The sequence below is a fragment of the Chiloscyllium punctatum genome, chromosome 11 (genome assembly GCF_047496795.1).
Source record: "Chiloscyllium punctatum isolate Juve2018m chromosome 11, sChiPun1.3, whole genome shotgun sequence".
Taxonomy (NCBI): Eukaryota; Metazoa; Chordata; class Chondrichthyes; order Orectolobiformes; family Hemiscylliidae; genus Chiloscyllium; species Chiloscyllium punctatum.
The window spans coordinates 96017403-96038238 of NC_092749.1; the positions used below are offsets into that span (position 1 = coordinate 96017403).

The following is a 20836-nucleotide window of genomic DNA, read 5'->3' on the forward strand; positions in this document are numbered from 1 at the left end:
AATATAATCAAGAAAGAATCCACTGTATCCACTACTGCAGCCTTTCTCTTGGACAGACTTAAAACAACGATTAACTTATCTGATTCTGTGCTGTGAACTTCACCCCACAGTTCCTCCAAGATTAGTTGTGAATGAAGTTAATTCAGCGAGCCTGACGTGATTTGAACACGCGACTTCTGATCGGGAGTCAGACGCGCTACCGTTGCACCACAAGCTCATGAGTCGATGTTTCGAACATAAGATCTTCATCAGGAATGCTCCTCAGGTGCTGCCTGACTGGCTGTGCTTTTCCAGCACCAGACTTCTTGAATCTGATCTCCAGCATCTACAGTCTTCTGGCACACAGTTCTCTTCCTTGGTTAGAGTCATGCCTAGCACATAGTAAGATGGTTGTAGTTATTAGAATTCAATCAGCTCAGCTTCAGAATATCACTGCAGGAGTTCCTCAGGGTAGTGTCCTTGACCCAAACAGCTTGATTGTTTCATCAATGATTTTCCCTGTATCATAAGATCAGAAGTGGGGCTGTTCATCAATTATCATGCAATGTTGAGCAGCATTTGTAACTCCACCAATACTGAAACAGTCCAGATCCAAATGCAAAAAGACCCAGAAAATATTCATGCTTGGATTGAAATGTAACAAGTAGCATTTATGCCACACAAATACCAGGCAATTCCCATCTCCAATAAGAGAACAAGCTAACTACTACCCCATGACATTCACTGGCATTACCATCACAGAATCCCCCACTACCAACATCCAGGGTTACCATTGACCATAAACTCAAATGAACTCACCATTTAAATACTTTGGATGGAAGAGCAGATCCGAGACTAGGAGTACTGTGGGAAGTAACTCATCTCCTGACTCTCCAAGGCCTGTCCACCATCAACAATACATAAACCAGAATGGTATGCTCCCCACTTGTGCAGAAGAGTGCAGCTCCAAATATTATGTGAGCATCTGGCTTGTATTAAAACTTCCTGGGAATTACCACTTCATCGAAACACTACAAGTGCTGACTATTGTGTTTGTGATGCAGTGAAATGAATTCAGTATTTCACAAAAGCTCTTGTGCATCTAGCATTTGGTCCAAACTGGAACTTAATAAAACTAAATCATCCTTCTGGAGAGGAAAATCCACTAGAAAGGCATGTTTACCGTGTTAAATGTCAGGATCCAGGGTCAAGTGAATAACCCTCATCCAAGGAAGGTTGACACAGTAATTGGCTGCTTTCACACAATCTACCCCTCCCTCCCCGGAAATAAATCATAATCTAATGTTCACATGCTCATTAAATGGGGTTTTAAATTGTGTTCCTATGTCTGCTTTAAATATGAATGATTATTCTCCTGGATGGTCTCAGTCTGATTTTATCACTTGTCAGTGATCTTTAGCCAAAAAAAAGTAATGGCAAATCAAATTACCAAATAACTAAATAGAAGCAATTTTGCTGATGAGAGAATTACTCTGCAACTGCAGAACTTTCAAGGTAATTAAAATAGAGAGAAAGCTGAGTTATGCCAAAAAGCAGAGATCTTAGCATGTTGGTGTAGTTTTTCACCTGTTAGCTCATATTATAACATTAATCATTTTTGTGTTTTGGTGAACCTTTGAATATCTTGTTTCTTCATAGCAATTGTTTGAAGATCCGGAGGGGAAGGTTGAACTGCCGCCATCACTTAAAGTTTATTCTTGGAAGCGTCCTTATGAATTTATCCTAGAGAAGGTCAGTCTACAATGCAATGTTTCTATAATGTCTGAGAATGAATGGCGAAGTTATGGTGACGAGTCTATCTATTTTATGAATTCTCAGTTAAACATTCCAATCATAGAATTGGTGTCACCACTCTCAAAATGTATCTTCTGTGTTCTCCTGTTACTCTTCTAACCTTTTTAAAATATGCAGAAGCTACTGTACTACAGAAATTTTCTGACAGTCAATCTACAGTAGGTAGCGCTGTTTTCTAACAACTGCTGTTATGAGACAAAAAAAACTGCTGATGCTGGAATCCAAAGTAGGCAAGCAAGAAGCTGAAGAACAGGACAAGCCAGGCATCTTCAGAAGGTGGAGAAGTCAATGTTTCAGGTATAACCCATCTTCAGGACCTGAGTGCTTGAATCCTGAAGAAGGTTTACACCCGAAACATTGACTACTCCACTCCTGATGCTGCTTGGCTTGCTGTGTTCTTCCAGCCAACTGCTATTGTGAAGCAAACTGTTCTGACTTGTTCAAGTGTGTGTGAAGGTAGCAGTGAATGCCCCTCCTGTTGTAATAATACTTGTTGCTGGGGCACCTCAACTAGCATTACAGCTGCCTTTGTTTTTCATTCATTCACATAACTGGCTTGGCAGCATTTATTGCCCACAACTAATTGCCCAGAGAGTCGTTGAGAGTTAACCTAACATTGCTGTGGGTCTGGAGTCACATGTAGGCCAGACGAGGTAAGGATGGCAGATGTCTCCCTGAAGGATGTTAGTGAACTGGATGGATTTTTCTGACAATTGGCAACAGTTTCATGGTTGTCATTAGACTCTTAATCTCAGATTTTTGATGAATTCAAATTACACCATCTGCCATAGCAGGATTTGAATCTTGGTTCCTGGAACATTACCTGAGTGTCAGGATTAATACCTCTAAAAGCTGACAGAAACATAGACCATAGTTGGCGTGATTTGAATCTATGGAAGGGAAACCCTTGTGGATTTCTAACCCATCATCTTAACCACTTGGCCACAACTACATGCCTTTACACTCCCTCTCACTAGTGAGCTATGATTTGAAGTTCAGGTTGTCAAACCAAAATTAGATATTTAGTCAACAAATATTTAGTAAGTACATGATTGAATTATGAAGCTCATTGCCTGCTTGTGGTAGTCGTGAAGAGCAGAACAATGTTTCAAAAAGGTTGTTAAATCTAGACTAACAGGCTTAATGGGGAATTTGGATGGTTAGTTTAGATCATCCAATGGACTTCGACCAAAAACATTACTGTTGTGCTAAATGCATTTGCTTCCCACATATGACAGATGGCCCAATAAAAGATATGGAATTAAATCCAAAAAGTGTGGAATTCTGCTGTTCTCCTTCTTGGTTGGTTAAATCATGTAGCTGGTAGATTTATGTCATAACGTCTTTTACATTAATTTCAGCTTCCTGTTATTGTTGCGAGAGAGTCCTCATTCGATCTAATGACTCCTAATGAACATATTTTGAAGAGTGAGGTGAGTGCTAGCAAACAACTAACCGCAGAGTTACTGCACACAGGCCTTGTTTTCATAGATACAAGGCTATAACTATATCTTTAATGCAGATTGCTTGCCATTTTGACAGTGGCATAAGAAATGGGATTGCACAGGAAAATGATATTGAGGTGGATGATAATCTGTGACCGAGAACAGTGGAGTAAGTTCGAGGCAATGAATGCCTGTTACTACTCCCATGTTTCTTGCTATGTTCATACACTTTCATCTGGAAATGTGAAGGGTAGAATGAGAGACTCTTTTGACTCACATTGCAAAAGTACTAAATTATCAGGACCTCTTCATCCTGCAACTAATATCATGCTTCACAAGAGTAGTGATCTAGAAATCAAGCCTGCTATTCCTGGAGTTTCATAAAATGTTCAAGTGTTTTTCACGCAAAGGTTCTCCAATTTATCTGACTTTCAGGCCCAGGTGACAGTGTGCAGGAACCAGGTTTCTATATTGAACAAGAATCACTGTTTATTACAAGTGTAATATATATATAATAAATTACACAATGGATTGGGGATAAGAAATATTGCCATAGATTGAGGATTGATTGACAGACCAGAAATAGAGCGTGGGAATAAATAAGTCTTTCTCCGGGTGGCAAGCAGTGATTAGAGATTGTGTGGACCAGTTTTTGGATCCCAGCTATTGATGATATATATAAATGATTTGGATGAGGGAACCCAATGCAATAATTCCAAGTTTGTTGATGATGTAATCGATGTGAGATCGTGAATTGTGAGGAGGCTTCAGGGTGACCTAGACAAGTTGAGTGTGGGTGGATATACCTAGCAGATATAGTATAGCTAGCAGATATAGTACATTTGAAGCAAGAAAAACAGAGTTTTATTTAAATGGTGGTAAATTGGGAAATGTAGATGTACAGAGGGATCTGGGTGCCTTTGGTTACCAGGCAATGAAATTAAACAGGCAGGTGCAGCAAACAATTAAGAAGGCGAACGATATGCTGGACTTCATTGCAAGAGGATTTGAGTTCAGAAATAGAGATGCTTTCCTCCATTGAACAATGCCCTTATACGACTGCACCTAGAGTATCAGAGAAGTGGTTCTGCAACCTAGCAACACCAAGGCTAAGCCTAAAGATAGGTGTTGGAACCCAGACTGTTTGAGAGAAGATCCATCTGACTCTGATGAATATCTTCACTTATCAAAGCTGTCAAGGTTAACACCTCTACATTGAGTCTCTCAGACAACTTTGTTTAAATTTACATTAAAAATGTCACTATGTAGTGGAATCTAGGACAATATCAAGGAAAGACCTCATGGACAGCCCAGAGTAACTCACAGTCAGCTGGTGCAAGATGGTGCAACAGGGCTACATGCAGGCTCTTACCTGAGGTCTATCTGCTTCCATCTGTTTTCCTTCTTTGTTTTCTTTTGCTTTATTTTTCTTTCCTTTATCTCTTTTCTGTGGCGGGTTGCTTGGCAGCAGCGGTGTGGCAGCAAGAGTGGACCGCATGCCGTGTGGTGAATGTGGCTTCCCCCAGCAATCAGAAATGGCAGCAGCAGTGAGGATACACACACACAAATTTGTATGGAGAACAGTTGAAGTTGTGGTAAGTTTTGGAAGAAACGAATGAATCATCAGGAAGACTACACAGTATAACTTTACTTCTTCAAAATACTCTGGCAAGAGTTTTGACTGATAGATGAAAATCTCTTCAAGAGATTGCTGCTTGCCGTCTAAAATTTGTAGTCAAGACTGTCAAGACTACATCCATAGTTGTTGCAAAGCACTGAAAACAAAAAGATAATGTCTGGTACACTAGATACAGTAAAGCTAAAGAATTTTCTGGGTTCTCATACAAAAGTAGAACAACGATCTTGTCATTCAGTATTACTGAAGGACTTTTCTGCATATGCAGGGTTTGCTGTTCTCTGTAAAGACATCGTATACAAACTCATCAGACCTGCTGTGTTGCTAGTTGGAAGATCATTATGAACTCTTTTTGAAGCTATACATACCAGAATTTCCATCACATCCTCAATAGGCACTGATAGTGTTTTTTTCAATGAAAAAACTCAGTCACAGAGACTAACATCACCATATGAGAAGGTGAAGAAATCTGCTCACTCTAGTCTGAAGAATAGAAGAGTATCAGAGGAATCTTGAAGTTCTGCACCCAGAACAAGGTACTACAGGATTTTCTTCTTGAAATGATAAAACTGACCCTGATAGTAGCTTGGTTCCAGATTTACCCCGAAAGTATCGAAAAGATTGGAGCTGGAAAATTACAGCGGATCAGACAGCATCCGAGGAGCAGGAGAGTTGACGTTTTGAGCAGAAGTGCTTCATCAGGAATGTTGGGGTTGTGGGGTGGCTGAGAGATAAATAGGAGGGTGGGGGTGAACTGGGAATGCAATAGGTAGATGAAGATGGTGGCGTGATAGTGATTAGTCATAGGGGAGGATGGAGCGAATAGGTGGGAAGGAAGATAGACAGGTAGGCCAGTCCATGAGGGTGGTGCTGAGTTGGAGAGTTGGATCTGGAATGAGGTGGGGGGAGGGGAGATTAGAAAACTAGTGAAGTTGATGTTGATGCCATGTGGTTGAAGGGTCCCAAGGTGGAAGATGAGACGTTCTTCCTCCAGTCGTCTCATGGCTTGGATGTGCTGGTGGAGGAGGCCCAGGACTTACATGTCCTTGGTGGAGTGGGAGGGGGAGTTTAAGTGGTCGGCCACAGGGTAGTGGGGTTGTTTAGTGTGTGTGTCCCAGAGATATTCCGCAAGTCGGCCTCCTGTCTCCCCAGTGCAGAGGAGACCACATGGAGAGCAGCAGACACAGCAAATGATGTGTTTGGATGTGCCGGAAAATCTCAGCCTGATGTGAAAAATGACCTTCAGCTGAAAGGGTATGGCCACCCAGACTTTGGATCTTGATTTTTGATGGTCAAAAGCATAAACTGTAAAGCCAGTCAGGCAACACAGTAATACTTACTCCTGAATCAAGAAAAATGTTCAGTATTAAAATTTTGACACTCGTGATGGACCATTAATCCAGGTCTCAAATATCAATTTGTTGTGCATGACCAGCAGTACAGAAGATGACAACAAAATGACCAACTCTTGACAAATAAAGTACAACTTTTATTCTTCATTTTTTTCCCTTATTCAGTTTGCTGGATTCTCCTTCCGGCTGAAGATGTTCTGTTTGACTTAACATTTCAGAGATTAGTCACATGACAAAAGTGCTGAAGATGAGCAAGCTTTTTTTTAGATTAGATTACTTACAGTGTGGAAACAGGCCCTTCGGCCCAACAAGTCCACACCGACCCGCTGAACAGCAACCCACCTGGACCCATTCCCCTACATTTACCCCTTCACCTAACACTATGGGCAATTTAGCATGGCCAATTCACCTAACCTGCACATTTTTGGACTGTGGGAGGAAACCTGAGCACCCAGAGGAAACCCATGCAGACACGGGGAGAATGTGCAAACTCCACCCAGACAGTTGCCTGAGGTGGGAACTGAACCTGGGTCTCTGGCACTGTGAGGCAGCAGTGCTAACCACTGTGCCACCATGCCGCCCACAAGCTGACAAGGTTGAAAGTATTGGACTGCAGGGCAGCCTTGACAGTTGTGTTGTCGTCTTGCAGCACAGCATCGGCACCTCAAACTATGAGTTCGCATATTTTCCCTGATTCTGGCAGGCTTCTGGTTTGGCATAGTGGAACTAAACCACTGATGGCCTCAGATCAAGCTTTGGACTTGCATCAAATCACACCCAACTTTCACGCTTTACATCTGGCCTGCCAAGTACATCAGACCACATCCTCTAACTTCAAGTCTAAATCAAGAATTACGGCATAGAAAGTGTGAACAAACTCATCCCACAATTCTGCATCATTGAATGAATTGAGCATGCTGTAGACAATTTAAATGGAGTATATTGAGTTCCCTATTTGCACCCCTGTTTGGGCCAGGTGTGTTCAATAATAAGGTTGTCAGGAGTGGCGCTTAAGAAGCCCTAGCAAAACTGAAGCAAATGAGAATCATCATGTTGGAAATATCTATAACTTGGAGTCATACCTATCACAAAGGATGATAATTATGGTGTTTTAGGACAATCACCTCAAGCCAAGGACATTGCTGCAGGAGTTTGACAAAGTTGATATTTTCTAATCAACTTGTTCAGATAAGTTTTGAAACACCACTGGCAAGTAGGACTTGAATCCAGGCCTCCTGGTTCATAGATAGGAACACCACTACTATACCACAGTTTCAAAGAGGAGTACAATAGATCTAACCATGTTCAGCTTCATCAGTGGGTTACCTGCAACATAATGCCAGAAACGGTTTTGTGTAACACATTCTTGACTCCCTTTATCGACCATCTGCAAGGCACAAATTGGAAGTATGATTGTAATTCCCTGGGTGAGGGAAGTTCCAATAATACCCACAAAGTTTAGCTCAGTCGCAGACCAGCTTACTTGGCACTCCCTTCCACAACCTTATACGTCCGCACCTACCTCTGACGCTGGGGCACAGTGACAGCATGTTTACTACTACTGAGATGCAATGAAACAATTCATCAACCTTTCTTTGACAGCACTTTCTAACTCATGATCTTCACCACCCAGAAGAACAAGGGCAGCAGTAGGAACACGTACAATTGTAAGTTCCCCTCCAATTCATATACCATCCTGACTTGTAACTACCAATTTTGCTTCACTGTTGCTGGATCAAAATTTTGTAACTTGCTATCCAACAGTCGCCCCACCGTCCTTTTCACGTGGTCAGTTAGGAATGGGCAATAAATTCTGGCCGAACCAGTGATTTTCATATGCCTTAAACAATTCAACTAAAATACTAAAGGGTGAAGAATATTGAAAAATGGTTAATTGGCTCTGAAGCCTTTAATCTTAGCATCCTGTCATCTTGAAAGGTAACACAGAGACACAAATCTTCTTTTCTTTGAGGGCAGCCTTTATCCTAGTCTCCCGATAGACGTCTAACCTGTTTCTGCCTCATTTGCCTTTTCTGTTCCTTTTATTGTCACAATACACTTAAATCATTAATAACTTTCACCACATGTCAAACTTCAAGAATTTTAGGGAGTAACTCTGCAGTTTCATTTTATATCAACAGAGCAGGGAGCGGGGCATCCCAGGGCAGACAACAAAGCCCAGAGATGGAGCTCCCTTCACAAGATTGAGAAACTGAAGGAGAAGGTATAGCCGCAGGTGGTTAGGTACAGTGTAAAGCTCCTTTTACACTGCTAGCCCCCCCCCCCCCAATCAAACACTCCCAGGGACAGAGAGTTAGATACAGGGTAAAGCTCTTTCTACACTGTCCTCCCCCATCAAACACTCCCAGGGTTAGGTGGTTAGATACAGGGTAAAGCTCCTTTTGTACTGTTCCCCCCCCCCCAATCAAATACTCCCAGGGACAGAGGGTTAGTACAGGAAAAGCTCCTTCTACACTGTCCCTCCCATATCAAACACTCCTAGGGTCGGGGGTGAGATATAGAGTAAAGCTACCTCTACACTGTCCACCTCCATCAAACATTCCCAGGGCCAGGGGTTAAGTACAGAGTAAAGCTCCCTCTACAGATTCATAAGGAGGAGGTGTTAGCAATTCTGGGAAGCGTAAAAATAGATAACTCCCTGGGCCAGATGGGATTTATCCTAGGATTCTCTGGGAAGCTAGGGAGGAGATTGCAGAGCCTTTGGCTTTGATCTTTATGGCGTCATTGTCTACAGGAATAGTGCGAGAAGACTGGAGAATAGTAAATGTTGTCCCCTTGTTCAAGAAGGGGAGTACAGACAACCCTGGTAAATATAGACCAGTGAGCCTTACTTCAGTGGGCGGCACGGTGGCACAGTGGTTAGCACTGCTGCCTCACAGCGCCAGAGACCCGGGTTCAATTCCCGCCTCAGGCGACTGACTATGTGGAGTTTGCACGTTCTGCCCGTGTCTGCGTGGGTTTCCTCCGGGTGCTCCGGTTTCCTCCCACAGTCCAAATTTAGCCATGCTAAATTGCCCGTGGTATTAGGTAAGGGGTAAATGTAGGGGTATGGGTGGGTTGTGCTTCGACGGGTCGGTGTGGACTTGTTGGGCCGAAGGGCCTGTTTCCACACTGTAATGTAAAGTAATCTAATCTAGTTGTGGGTAAAGTGTTGGAAGGGATAATAAGAGATAGGATTTATAATCATCTAGAAAGGAATAATTTGATTAAGGATAGTCAACACAGTTTTGTGAAGGGGCGGTTGTGCCTCACAAACCTTATTGAGTTCTTTGAGAAGATGACCAAACAGATGGATGAGGGTAAAGCAATTGATGTGGTGTATATGGATTTCAGTAAGGCATTTGATAAGATTCCCATGGTGGACTACTGCAGAAAATACGGAGGCATGGGATTGAGGGTGATTTAGCAGTTTGGATCAGAAATTGGCTCGCTAAAAGAAGACAGAGGGTGGTTGTTGGTGGGAAGTGTTCATCCTGGAGTTCACTTACTAGTGGTGTACCACAAGGATCTGTTTTGGGGCCACTGCTGTTGGTTATTTTTATAAATGACCTGGATGAGGGCATAGAAGGTTGGGTTAGGAAATTTGTGGATGACACTAAAGTCAGTAGAGTTGTGGACAGTGCAGAAAGATGTTGCAGGTTCCAGAGGGACATAGATAAGCCACAGAGCTGGGCTGAAAGATGGCAAATAGAGTTTAACACCGAAAAATGTGAGGTGATTCACTTTAGAAGGAATACAGAGTACTGGGCTAATGGTAAGATTCTTGGTAATGTAGATGAGCAGAGAGATCTCGGTGTCCATGTACATAGATCCCTGAAAGTTGCCACCCAAGTTGATAAGGTTGTTAAGAAAGCACATGGTTAGCTTTTATTCATAGAGGAATTGAGTTTCAGAGCCATGAGGTCGTGTTGCAGCTGTACAAAGCTCTGATGCAGCCACACTTGGATACAGTTTGCATACAGTTCTGGTCATCACATTATAGGAAAGGTGTGAATGCATTGGAAAGAGTGCAGAGAGGATTTACCAGGATGTGGTCTGGTATGAAGGGAAGGTCTTATGAGGAACGGCTAAGGGATTTGAGGCTGTTTTCATTTGAGAGAAGGTTAAAAGGTTACTTAACAAAGGCATACAAGCTGATCAGAGGATTAGAAAGGGTGGACAGTGTGAGCCTTTTTCCTTCGATGGTAATGGCTAGTATGAGGGGACGTAGCTTTAACTTGAGGGGTGATAGATATAGGACAGATGTCAGAGGTAGGTTCTTTACTCAGAGAGTAGTAAGGGCATGGAATGCCATGCCTGCAACAGTAGGCAACTCTCCAACTTTAAGGGCATTTAAATGATCATTGGATAAATATATGGATGATAATGGAATAGTGTAGGTTAGATGGGCTTCAGATAGTTTCACAGGCCAGCGCAACATCGAGTCCTGCTCTTTTTGTCAATGGTATGGGATACTCCCCAATTAACTTTGTTTTGGCATTCCATGGGGCTACTTGTCCATGTTCAGTAACATGGCTGAAGAAGGTGACTGCACTGTATTGTTCTATGTTCTAATATCCAAAGATGGCTTCATTTTAAAACCCCTTCATCTTACACTGTTAGTACACTACAACACCCATAGACATTTGATTGACTATAAACATGCAAACTTGCACTACTACATTCTGTTACAGTCTGTGTTACTTCCACCAACGATCGCCTCCGTTTCTCATTCAAGTCTTGACAATGCGTTGGCAAACACATTTCCTCATCATACCACATGTATAATTTTCAAATTGAATGGCCATAACAACAAGCTCCATTTGAAACAGTCTGGATTTTTTGTTGTTAAATTTTTCCACAAACTTAAATGGGTTGTGATCAGTGTATGTGGTTGTCTCAGATACATTGCTGGTAACATAAACATTGAAATGTTGTAACACCAACACCGAGCTCAAAATCTCATTCTCAACAGTCGAATATTTCTGCTGATGAATGTTCAATTTCCTGGAGAAATGTTTAACAATTCAGTGAGGGGAGCAGCCACACTGCTAAAATTTGGTACGGATTTTCAATAAAATCCACTCAATCCCAGGAATTGTAGAGCTGCTCTTTTTGTCAATGGTATGGGAAACTCCCCAATTACCTTTGTTTTGGCATTCCATGGGGCTACTTGTCCATGTTCAGTAACATGGCTGGGGAAGGTGACTTGGGCTTGGGCAAATTCACTTTTAGCCAGATTTATCACCAAGCCTGCCTCCTGAAGTCAAATAATTCTGATAAATGTTGCAAATGTTCTTTCCATATATGACTAAAAATCATCTATATATACAGCACAATTGGGTAACTCTGACCTTATTGGTTTGTCTTTGAAATGTGGCTGGCGCATTTTTCATTCCAAATAGTATGACTTTAAACTTAAACAGTCCATTCGGCATTATGAAAGCCAAAATTGTCTTCCCTCTTTCATACAAAGATACCTTACCAGTATCCTCTGAGCAAGTCCAACTTAGAAATATGAGTTGCTTGTCCCAACTTTTCAACACAGTCTTCCAAACGTGGAATCGGATATGCATCAGTCTTTGTAACTCCATTGATTTTGCGATAGTCCACACATAAGCATTGGGTACCATCTGGTTTTGGCACCAATACTATTGGTGAGCTCTAGTCACTGTAACTCACTTTGATTATGTTGCCTTGGAGCATGTGCTGAATCTCCTTTTGAACCTGTGCCAACTTTAAAGGGTTACGCCTATAAGGATGTTGCTTAATTGGATCAGCATCTCCTACATTTACATCATGCATAATTAGAGGAGAAAGTGAGGACTGCAGATGCTGGCGATCAGAGCTGAAAATGTGTTGCTGGAAAAGCGCAGCAGGTCAACTGCGCGCTTTTCCAGCAACACATTTTCAGATCATGCATAATTAGGTTAGTACTTGCCAGCTTATTTCCACATATCTCGCCATGCGATAGCAATAACTCTTTCAGGTCATTTTGATTTTCCTCTGGAAGGTAACTCAATAATTTATCCCAATTTTTCACAACTTTCTCATTGTCCAGTTTAATTTGAGGAATGTCCAATTCAGAATCCACTGAATTTGGTTCTTCACTCTGTTGTAACCAATAACACATTCTCCTTTGGTTTTCTTCTGCTATCAAAATATCTTTGAGAATGTTCACATGATGCACCCTGTGAGATTTCTTTCTGTCTGGAGTTCTTACCAAATAGTTCACCTCACTCAACCTCTTTTTGACTTGATATGGTCCACTAAACCTTGCTTTTTAAGGTTCACTGTCACCTTATCTCCGTTAGCAAAATTGTGCGTTATTGATTTCTTGTCTGATCCCTGTTTCATAGTATGCTATGAAACATTTATATACTGTCTAGCCAACTCTCTGCTCTATTTAATAGTTCCCTAAAATCTCACACATAGTCCAAATACGTGATCTCTGAATTCTGACTTCTCAATTTCTCCTCAATCAATTTTAGTGATCCTCTCACTTCATGCCCAAAAACTAATTCAAATGAACTGAATTGGTTGATTCATTTAGTGCATCTCTGATCACAAAAAGCACAAACGGAATTCCCTTATCCCAATCATCTGGATAGTCTTGACTATAAGCCTTGAACATAGTCTTTAACATTTGATGCCATCTTTCTAGCACTCCCAGTGATTCTGGATGGTACACAGTAGATTTGAATTGTTTTATTCCCAAGCTGTCCATAACTTCCTTGAATAATTTTGATGTGAAATTTGATTCTTGATTTGTTGTACCAAGTGAAAAATTTGAGTAATTCCTCTACAGTCCTAGCTGTGATATTGCGTAATGGAACAGTCTCTGGAAATCTAGTGGACACATCCATTATTGTTAACAAATACTGATTCCCACTTTTTGTTTTAGGCAGGCGTCCTACACAGTCAATTAAGACTCTTGTGAAAGGTTTCTCAAATGCAGAAATAGGTATTAAAGGTGCGGGTTTTATTACTGCTTGAGGTTCTCCAATTACCTGACATGTATGCCTTGTCTGGCAAAATTTAACAGCATCCTTCTGTAGTCCAGGCCAGTAAAATTGTTTTGTATTTTAGTTTGAGTTTTTCTCACCCTTAAATGACCTCTGCTGGTAGTTCTCCTTTCTACAATCCATTGGCAATACGACTCGTTGAACTTCTGCCATTTCTCACATGCCTGAATATGTGATGGTCTCCATTTCCTGAGTAAGACATCATTTTAAAGGTAGTAGCACACTGGGATGCATTTAGATTCTTCTTCAGTGTATACCTTTTGATACAATTGATTTAGTTTCTCATCTTTCTGCTGCAACTCAGATAATTTCTCTGAACTAAAGATGTCTGCTTTGTCATCTATCTGCTCCTGGTTTGTCTCAACCAGGATCAAACAGGGTCTCTGCTAATTCCACTTCAATTTTCTTCTCTATACTCTTTGATCTCTCCTGTTTCAACTGGTGAATTTATGACTTTATTACTACACAGTTGGGAAAAATACCATGGGATGTATCCTGCAGTAGTTCGGTTGCCTGAGTTTCCACTGGCTTTTCAACCACAATAGGCAGCACCTGTGAACCAGCTATATCGTTAGCAAGGACAAATTGTATTCCTGGAGCTGAGAGTTTGTCCAATATTTCTGCCATGACTTCGCCATTCATCACTTCACATAATTTGGGTGCTTCTTGTCTCACCATGAATTCCTGTTACTTGCACTTTTTCGAGCAACAACCCTTCTGAGGTATATATCTCCTCATCTTTCAACATCACAGGTAGAGAGGATCCTGCATCTCTTAATATTGTAATCTCTTTACTAGCTGCTCCTGGCCTATGCGAATAAACTTTATCTTCGTAGGTATATGGTTTAAGAAGATCTGGCACTACCTCCTTAACCAATCTCCGACCAGTTCATACATTCTGGTGGAGCTTTCTAGCCTCCACTGTGCTTTCCATTACCACTCCAACAAAATTCACTGGATTATCCTGTTTTCCTACATCTGGCTTCCCAATACTTTTCCTAACCCACCAACACTGTGATTTCACATGGCCTACTTTATTGTCGTGAAAACACCGGAGCTTTTTAACTTTTCTTTGCCCTTCAAGGATTTCGTTCTTACCCTGTGGTTAGTTATCATTGTGATCTTCACCGAGATCTATCTTTCCCCAGTTTCTAACCCTCACCGATTGAAATTGATGTTGAAAGCCAAACTTTGATTTATGGACCAACTCATAATCACCAGCCATTTCAGCTGCTAATCTTGCCGTTTTAACTGTCTGCTCTTCCATATGAGATCTCACCACCTCAGGAAGGGAACTTTTGAACTCCTGTCTGAGTCATATCTTCTGAAGTTCAAACTCCCTCTCTTTCTTCTGTTCCTCTCTCTCCTTTCTCTCTCTTTCTCTTTTTCTTTTTGTTCTGCTAAAGTGACTCATTCTTTTTCTCTTTCCTCTGCTTTTAATCGTAATTCAAACTGTTTCATCTCTTTTGCCCTTTCCTTGTCTTTTGCCTCAAACTCAAGCGACTTCATTTTCAATTGTATTTTAGCCTTCTCTAAAGATTCTGATGGTGTTTCCAGCAAATTTAAATGCTAAACTGTTGCTGTAATTATCTGTCCTTTTCTTATGGATGGAGGTAACTCAAGCTCCAGCTTGACTGCCAATTCCAGTAGCTTTGCCTTGTTCACCTTTTGAAAAAACCCCAAAGTCACTTCTTCCACCTCCAGAAAACTCTTAGTTACTGAAAGAGCCATTACTACACCAAGTATTGTTCAAACCAACCGAAATCAACACTCAGAGCAAAGACACTAACACCTACCACTTGCAGCCTTCAAATCCAGCAACTGTAATCCCAGTTTGAAACTATAGAATAAATCATGGAAAAAGCCCCCAGTCTGTTGTGGATCAGGCCAGACCCCCCCTCAAAACATTTTAAGAAGTAGACCAGATCTTAACTTTTCCAGTTGTTTTGAGCAAGTGTAACATGGATATTCCAGAAGTGATGCTGGTAAAAACCCCTTGGTTTCAAACAAAATAGAATTTATTTACACAGTACCTAATGAAACACAAAAAGAAGAATAGAATACAGAATAACTTAACCTATCTGAAAACCCAATACACTATCCTAACTTAATGATGCTGTTCCAAATTCCTGCAACAATTCCCATAAACGCCGCTTGGTTAAAAAAGGTAAAATCAAACACGGTCTTACAGGAGAGGGAGAGATGGCAGAGAGATTCAACTTGGAGTACTTTCTTCTATGTAGCTGTTTCTTTGACCAGCTTAAACCGACTAGCAACTCTGAACAGCCAGACTGCTAATTCCAAAACAAACCAGAGAAAAGCTGAGCTCCCGTTTCATTGTACAAATGTTTGTTTAAAAACTTCAAAGCTTCTTCAAGTAGATAAAGCCAGACATTTCAGAATCTGTGCGTTTACAACCCCTCTGAAAAAACAAGGACAACCTAATTTTGTTAAAGGAGTAACATTGTGACAACCACCACACCGTTACAGAAAAAATACTCCTTTACTAGATTCATAAGTCTATGATTGTGTGGACGTAGTGCTTACTTCAGTTAAAAGAAAGACTAACAAGGTAATTATTATTGTATTATCAGAGAGAAGGACAAATTTCCAAATAATACCTGTGCTATTTTTAAAGCTTTGCAGTAATTTCTTCTGTTTTATCTTCATCAGATGATGCGATGGATTATATGTGAAATCATAATGCTATGGCACACCTGCCAGGACACTAAGTTAAACGATAAGAGCTTGCTGGAGGCAATGGGATCTCCCTGGAAACCTTGGGAGCACATATATGCCCTTTGTAAGGCTTCAAAAGGACACACACCTCTTTACAACAGTTATGGAAAGTATGTAGTGAAGCTGTACTGGATGGTAAGAGTTTTAATTATCATGAACTTAAGACCACCTTTTCTAATCAAAAGGAAATTACAATATATCCTTGAATTTGTAATTATAAAATCTACTTGATAATTCACACATTTATTTTGTTATCTAATTGAGAATTAGTTTGGAGTAGAACAATACATTTAAGAATGTAAATTTAACTATAGAATATGGTAACCCATGAACGCATCCTCATTACCTTTAATAATAGTTAAAAGTATCGCAATATTACTATTTTAGTGTAGAATAAAAACAATTAACAGTTAAGAGAAATAAGAAAAAGACAATATTTGGTAACGTTGCATATATGTTTATATTTCTCACATTTAAAAATATGTGATGCAAAGTATGATGTTAAACGTACATAACGTACTGATCCTGGAGAGGCTGGACCTTGGGTAGGTGTCTCATCCAAGGGGAATGTGAAACAAAATTTGTGTGTTTAAGTTGAGTAAGGGTAGTTTCTTAAAATGGAGGGCTATTAAAATACTCAGTATTGTTGTGTGGTTGGTTAGTCTCCCTTTATTATTAGATATATTGCTGGTTTTTCCACATCCTTTTTATGGCTAAACACACTAGCCTAGACATTCACAGAGTTGTAGAGACTCTGCACCTTGTCTGTAGTGATGCTGGGACCCCAAAACCAAAAATTCCTCCTTCACCTCCAACAGATTCTATTTCCACTGGTAGGAGAACATGATCAGGAGATGGCTCTCACATGAAGTTAATCTGAACTCAGCAGGGTTATTTGAACTGAGTACCGAGTTCAAAAGGGCCCCATTTTTGCTGGAGCTGAGGGCCTTATCTTACCTTAACTCATGGGCTGTTAGTACCCTTTATATATACCTATTATTTCTGGACTTAGTTATTCAAACACACTCCTGCTTTGCCTGCTACACTCTTCTGAAATAGACTAATAAACCACTCAGTTCATTTAAGAGTGGGTAAAGATTAAATGCTGGTCAATGACACCTCCATTCCATGAATGAATAAGTTAAAGAGTAAATATCTCCTCAGAGTTGAGATATGAGTTGTACTGAGTAGCTCGAAGGAATTTAAATAGACAGAAAATATATAACCTCCTGCCAGGAGTTTGTTGCCCATTTCTGTGAGACAACAGATATGTGTAGACAAAGATAGGTTAGACACTTAAAGCTCTATAAAACTCAATTAATTTATTAAGTAATTAGGGTGACTGATTATGTAGAGAGATCTCAACCACCAACCTTTCCTACCCTGGGTTCTGTAACCAACCCCAAATGTTATTACCCTGAAGAGCTGGCAGCTGACCAGGCTGGAACATTTCTCAGCATCTTCACCATGCCTCCTGACATAGAGTATTGCTTTGTGATTATTAGTCTCCAAAGTTAATGCTGAAATCTGTGTGCCAAAGGAAGCCTTATTTGAAATTATCTGTGAACGTGACCAATCCTGAATGTTTTGACATTATTCAGTGGATACAGCAGTTGGTGATTTCCTGCGGTCTTAGCTCTCAGGTGGACCGAGTGACTCAGCATAACTCCACTCACATAACAGCCCATTGTAAGGTCTCCAACCAGTTCCTGTACCTTCAGCCTTTTCCAATATCTGGCAGCATATAACAGGGAATTTCAGTGAGTGACTAAACTTAGGGAGAGTTTTGTGATGAGTATCCAATAGAAGGTTCTGTCACTGAACACCAAGTCATTACATAGCAGTAACCCAGAGGCTCATACTAAATCTCTGGGAACACAGGTCCAAATCCCACCAGGGCATATGGTGAAATTTCAAGTCAATTAACAACATCTGGAATTCAAACCTTGCCTCATTAATGGTCACCATGAAATTATTGTCAACTGTTATAAAAACCCACTTGGTTCATGGATATCTTTCAGAGAAGGAAATCTGTAATCCTTACCCAGTCTGACCCACAACAAGGCCGTTAGCTCTTAACTGTTCCCTGAAGTGGCATAGTAACCCACCCAGTTCAAGCGCAATTGATGGGCAACAAATGCTGCTTTACCAGCACAATAGGTAGATCTGACAGCTAGTGTTTAATTCCTCGTGAATTTGGTCATTTCATTCTAAGCAAAGATTCAACATGCAATTCCTGCTCAGTGATTCCAAATCAGACCTCCAAGCTTTTTGTCCTAGGCACAGATTGCCTTCTTACAGACTGCTCCCAAACTGACTTTCCCACCGAAAGTGAAATCAGCAGAGATAAGTTGAGACCAAGGAAAAGCCTTTCAACAATCTCCATAGTATTATGACATAAATGATCTGTTTCCAGATAGAAATGCAAATCAATTAGCTTTAACTTTAAACTTTTCCTCAGATCTGAAAAGTCAATCGATACACTATCTCAACTTGTTTAGAAGTTATCTTCAGCCCTTCTTTGATCTGGGGTAGCACCGTGAATAATTTGCCCTCGTCTGACTTTGAGACCGGAGAAGCCAGATTGTCTCCTCACAATATTTCATGAGGCTCTCCTAATATTGAACTTCCAATAGCACACACATTTACTAACATTACATGGGCCTTTTTTTGCTTTGTAATTAACAAAGCCTGGAGATAGTGAGGACTGTAGATGCTGGAAAATCAGAGTCAGAGGCAGCACAGTGGCTCAGCAGTTTGCACTGTTGCCTCACAGCACTAGGGTCCCAGGTTCAATTCCAGCCTTGGGTGATTATCTGTGTGGAGTTTGCACATTCTCCCCGTGTCTGTGTGGGTTTCCTCTGGGTACTCCTGTTTCCTCCCATAGTCCAAAGGTGTGCAGATCAGGTGAATTGGCCATGCTAAATTGCCTGTAGTGTTAGGTGCATCAGTCAGAGGGAAATGGGTCTGGGTGGGTCACTCTTCGGAGGGTCGGTGTGGACTGGTTGGGCCGAAGGGCCTGTTTCCACACTGTAAGTAATCTAATCTAATAAAATGTGGAGCTGAAAAAAGCACAGCATATCAAGTAGCATCAGAAGAGCAGGAGAGTCGATTTTTCAGAAAGGACCCTTCATCAGGACAACTCTTGTGTTTTCTGATGCTGCTTGACCTGCTGTGCTTTTTACCAGCTCCACATTTTATTGAAATCACCAACCCTGTCTGCCACTCCTCTGATCAGATATTCTTCCAACCGTCCTACATTTTAAAAACACCATTTCAAATGTCATAAATAATCTTATAAGTGTATTTTCAACTTGGTCTCTTTGGAACGTTGGTGTCACATTGGATTCTGAAATGAGTTTCTGATATTATATTTGTGCCATCAAGAAGACTACCTATTGCCATCATCATAACATCAACAGACTTAGTCCCTGTCTCAGCTCTTTCATTGCTAATAACCTCATGCATGCCTTCATTACACCTAGAATTGACTATTTCAGCATAATCCAAGTTGGTTTCTCACATTCCACCCTCTGTAAACTTGAAGTCATCCAAAATTCAGCTGCCAATGCCTTAATTTGCAGTAACTGCTGTTTTCTTAACTGTTTCCCTAACACCCAATATTTGTTGATTTATATTAACTCCTGGTTAAGCATCTCTTGACTTTAAAATTCTCATCCTTGTTTACAAATCACTCCAAGACAATTCTCACTTCTGATTTCTAGACCTCACTCCAGTACAGTACCAAATGGCTACTCAACTATTAAGATGCTATTATTCAATTGAAATATTAACTGATTCCCATAGGATGAACACAGGATTTGAAGCACAATTTTAAAAACGAACAAAGGAACACTTTGATCTGAGCAACATATATATCTCAATAAACATCTCAAAAATAACAGATGATCTGGTCAAAGGCAAATGGCTATTTGCAGGAATTGATGCACAATTTAGTTATCACATTTCCTTCATTACAATAGTGATTTTCACTTCACGAGTACCTAATTTGTGCAAGGATTTTGAGATATCCAAAGATTATGAAAGGTGCAATATAAATGTGAATTTTCATTATTGTAAAACATAGCAGTAGCTGTCCTGTGATGTTGTAAAGACCAGTCAAGACTGAGTACATTGCTCAGTTAAAGTTCTAAGATAGTCGTATTAGAGCATGTTATTATCAGCTATTGGCTATGGTTAAAAAGAAAATTGTTGGTAAAATTTGGAAAACGGAGAGTATGGTAGGATGGAGCATTGGAGTTGGAAATGAAACAAAAGGGGAACAAAATTATAATGTAGCAGAGATTTTCAAATCTTATTTCACATTGTCACCTCATGGTTTGAGCTTGTAACTGCATGTAGATTCAAACCCAGTTATTTTTAATAGAATTGAAGTCATAGACAATTTTAAAAGGCAGGAAAAATAATTGAAGTTGTACTATATGAGCAATTACAGTGTCATCTTCTTGAAATGAGAGTAGCGTCTGCCAAGTTACACGGTTTGTCTGTCCTCAGATGAGTCAGTAGATTAATTCTGAAGACTCTGGGCTTGAGAAATGAAAGGCAAGAGTTGTCCTGAGCAAGGGGAATTTCAGAACCAGGTTTTTGCTCTCTCTTCTGCTTTTGCCATTTTTCTGCATTAGAGTTTAAATGGTTAGTTTTTGACTGTTGAATGAAATGCTACCGGTTACAGCAAGTGCTTTCCATGCACTAATGTGAGTTTGCAATTGAAAATATCACAGCAGTGACTTTTCTGAAAAGTCACCATCAAGGAAACGATTCAGTACACCATTAGTAGTCCTTATACTGTCTTCCAAAATGGTGCAACTGAGTCTTTGGGAAAGA

The 20836-nt window shown here is 40.5% G+C and overlaps 1 protein-coding gene and 1 non-coding gene across 2 annotated transcripts in view; one reads left to right on the forward strand and one right to left on the reverse strand.

Moving 5' to 3' along the window:
* adgb (androglobin) overlaps positions 1–20836 on the forward strand; it is a 332059-nt gene that overhangs the window by 100661 nt on the left and 210562 nt on the right. Inside the window, exons 4-6 of the mRNA XM_072581648.1 lie at positions 1639–1731; positions 3156–3227; positions 15926–16126. Coding sequence (XP_072437749.1) covers positions 1639–1731; positions 3156–3227; positions 15926–16126 — 366 coding nt within the window. The remainder of the gene's footprint in view (positions 1–1638; positions 1732–3155; positions 3228–15925; positions 16127–20836) is intronic.
* trnag-ccc (transfer RNA glycine (anticodon CCC)) lies at positions 147–217 on the reverse strand. The gene has a single exon. It is a non-coding gene; the product is annotated as a tRNA-Gly (tRNA).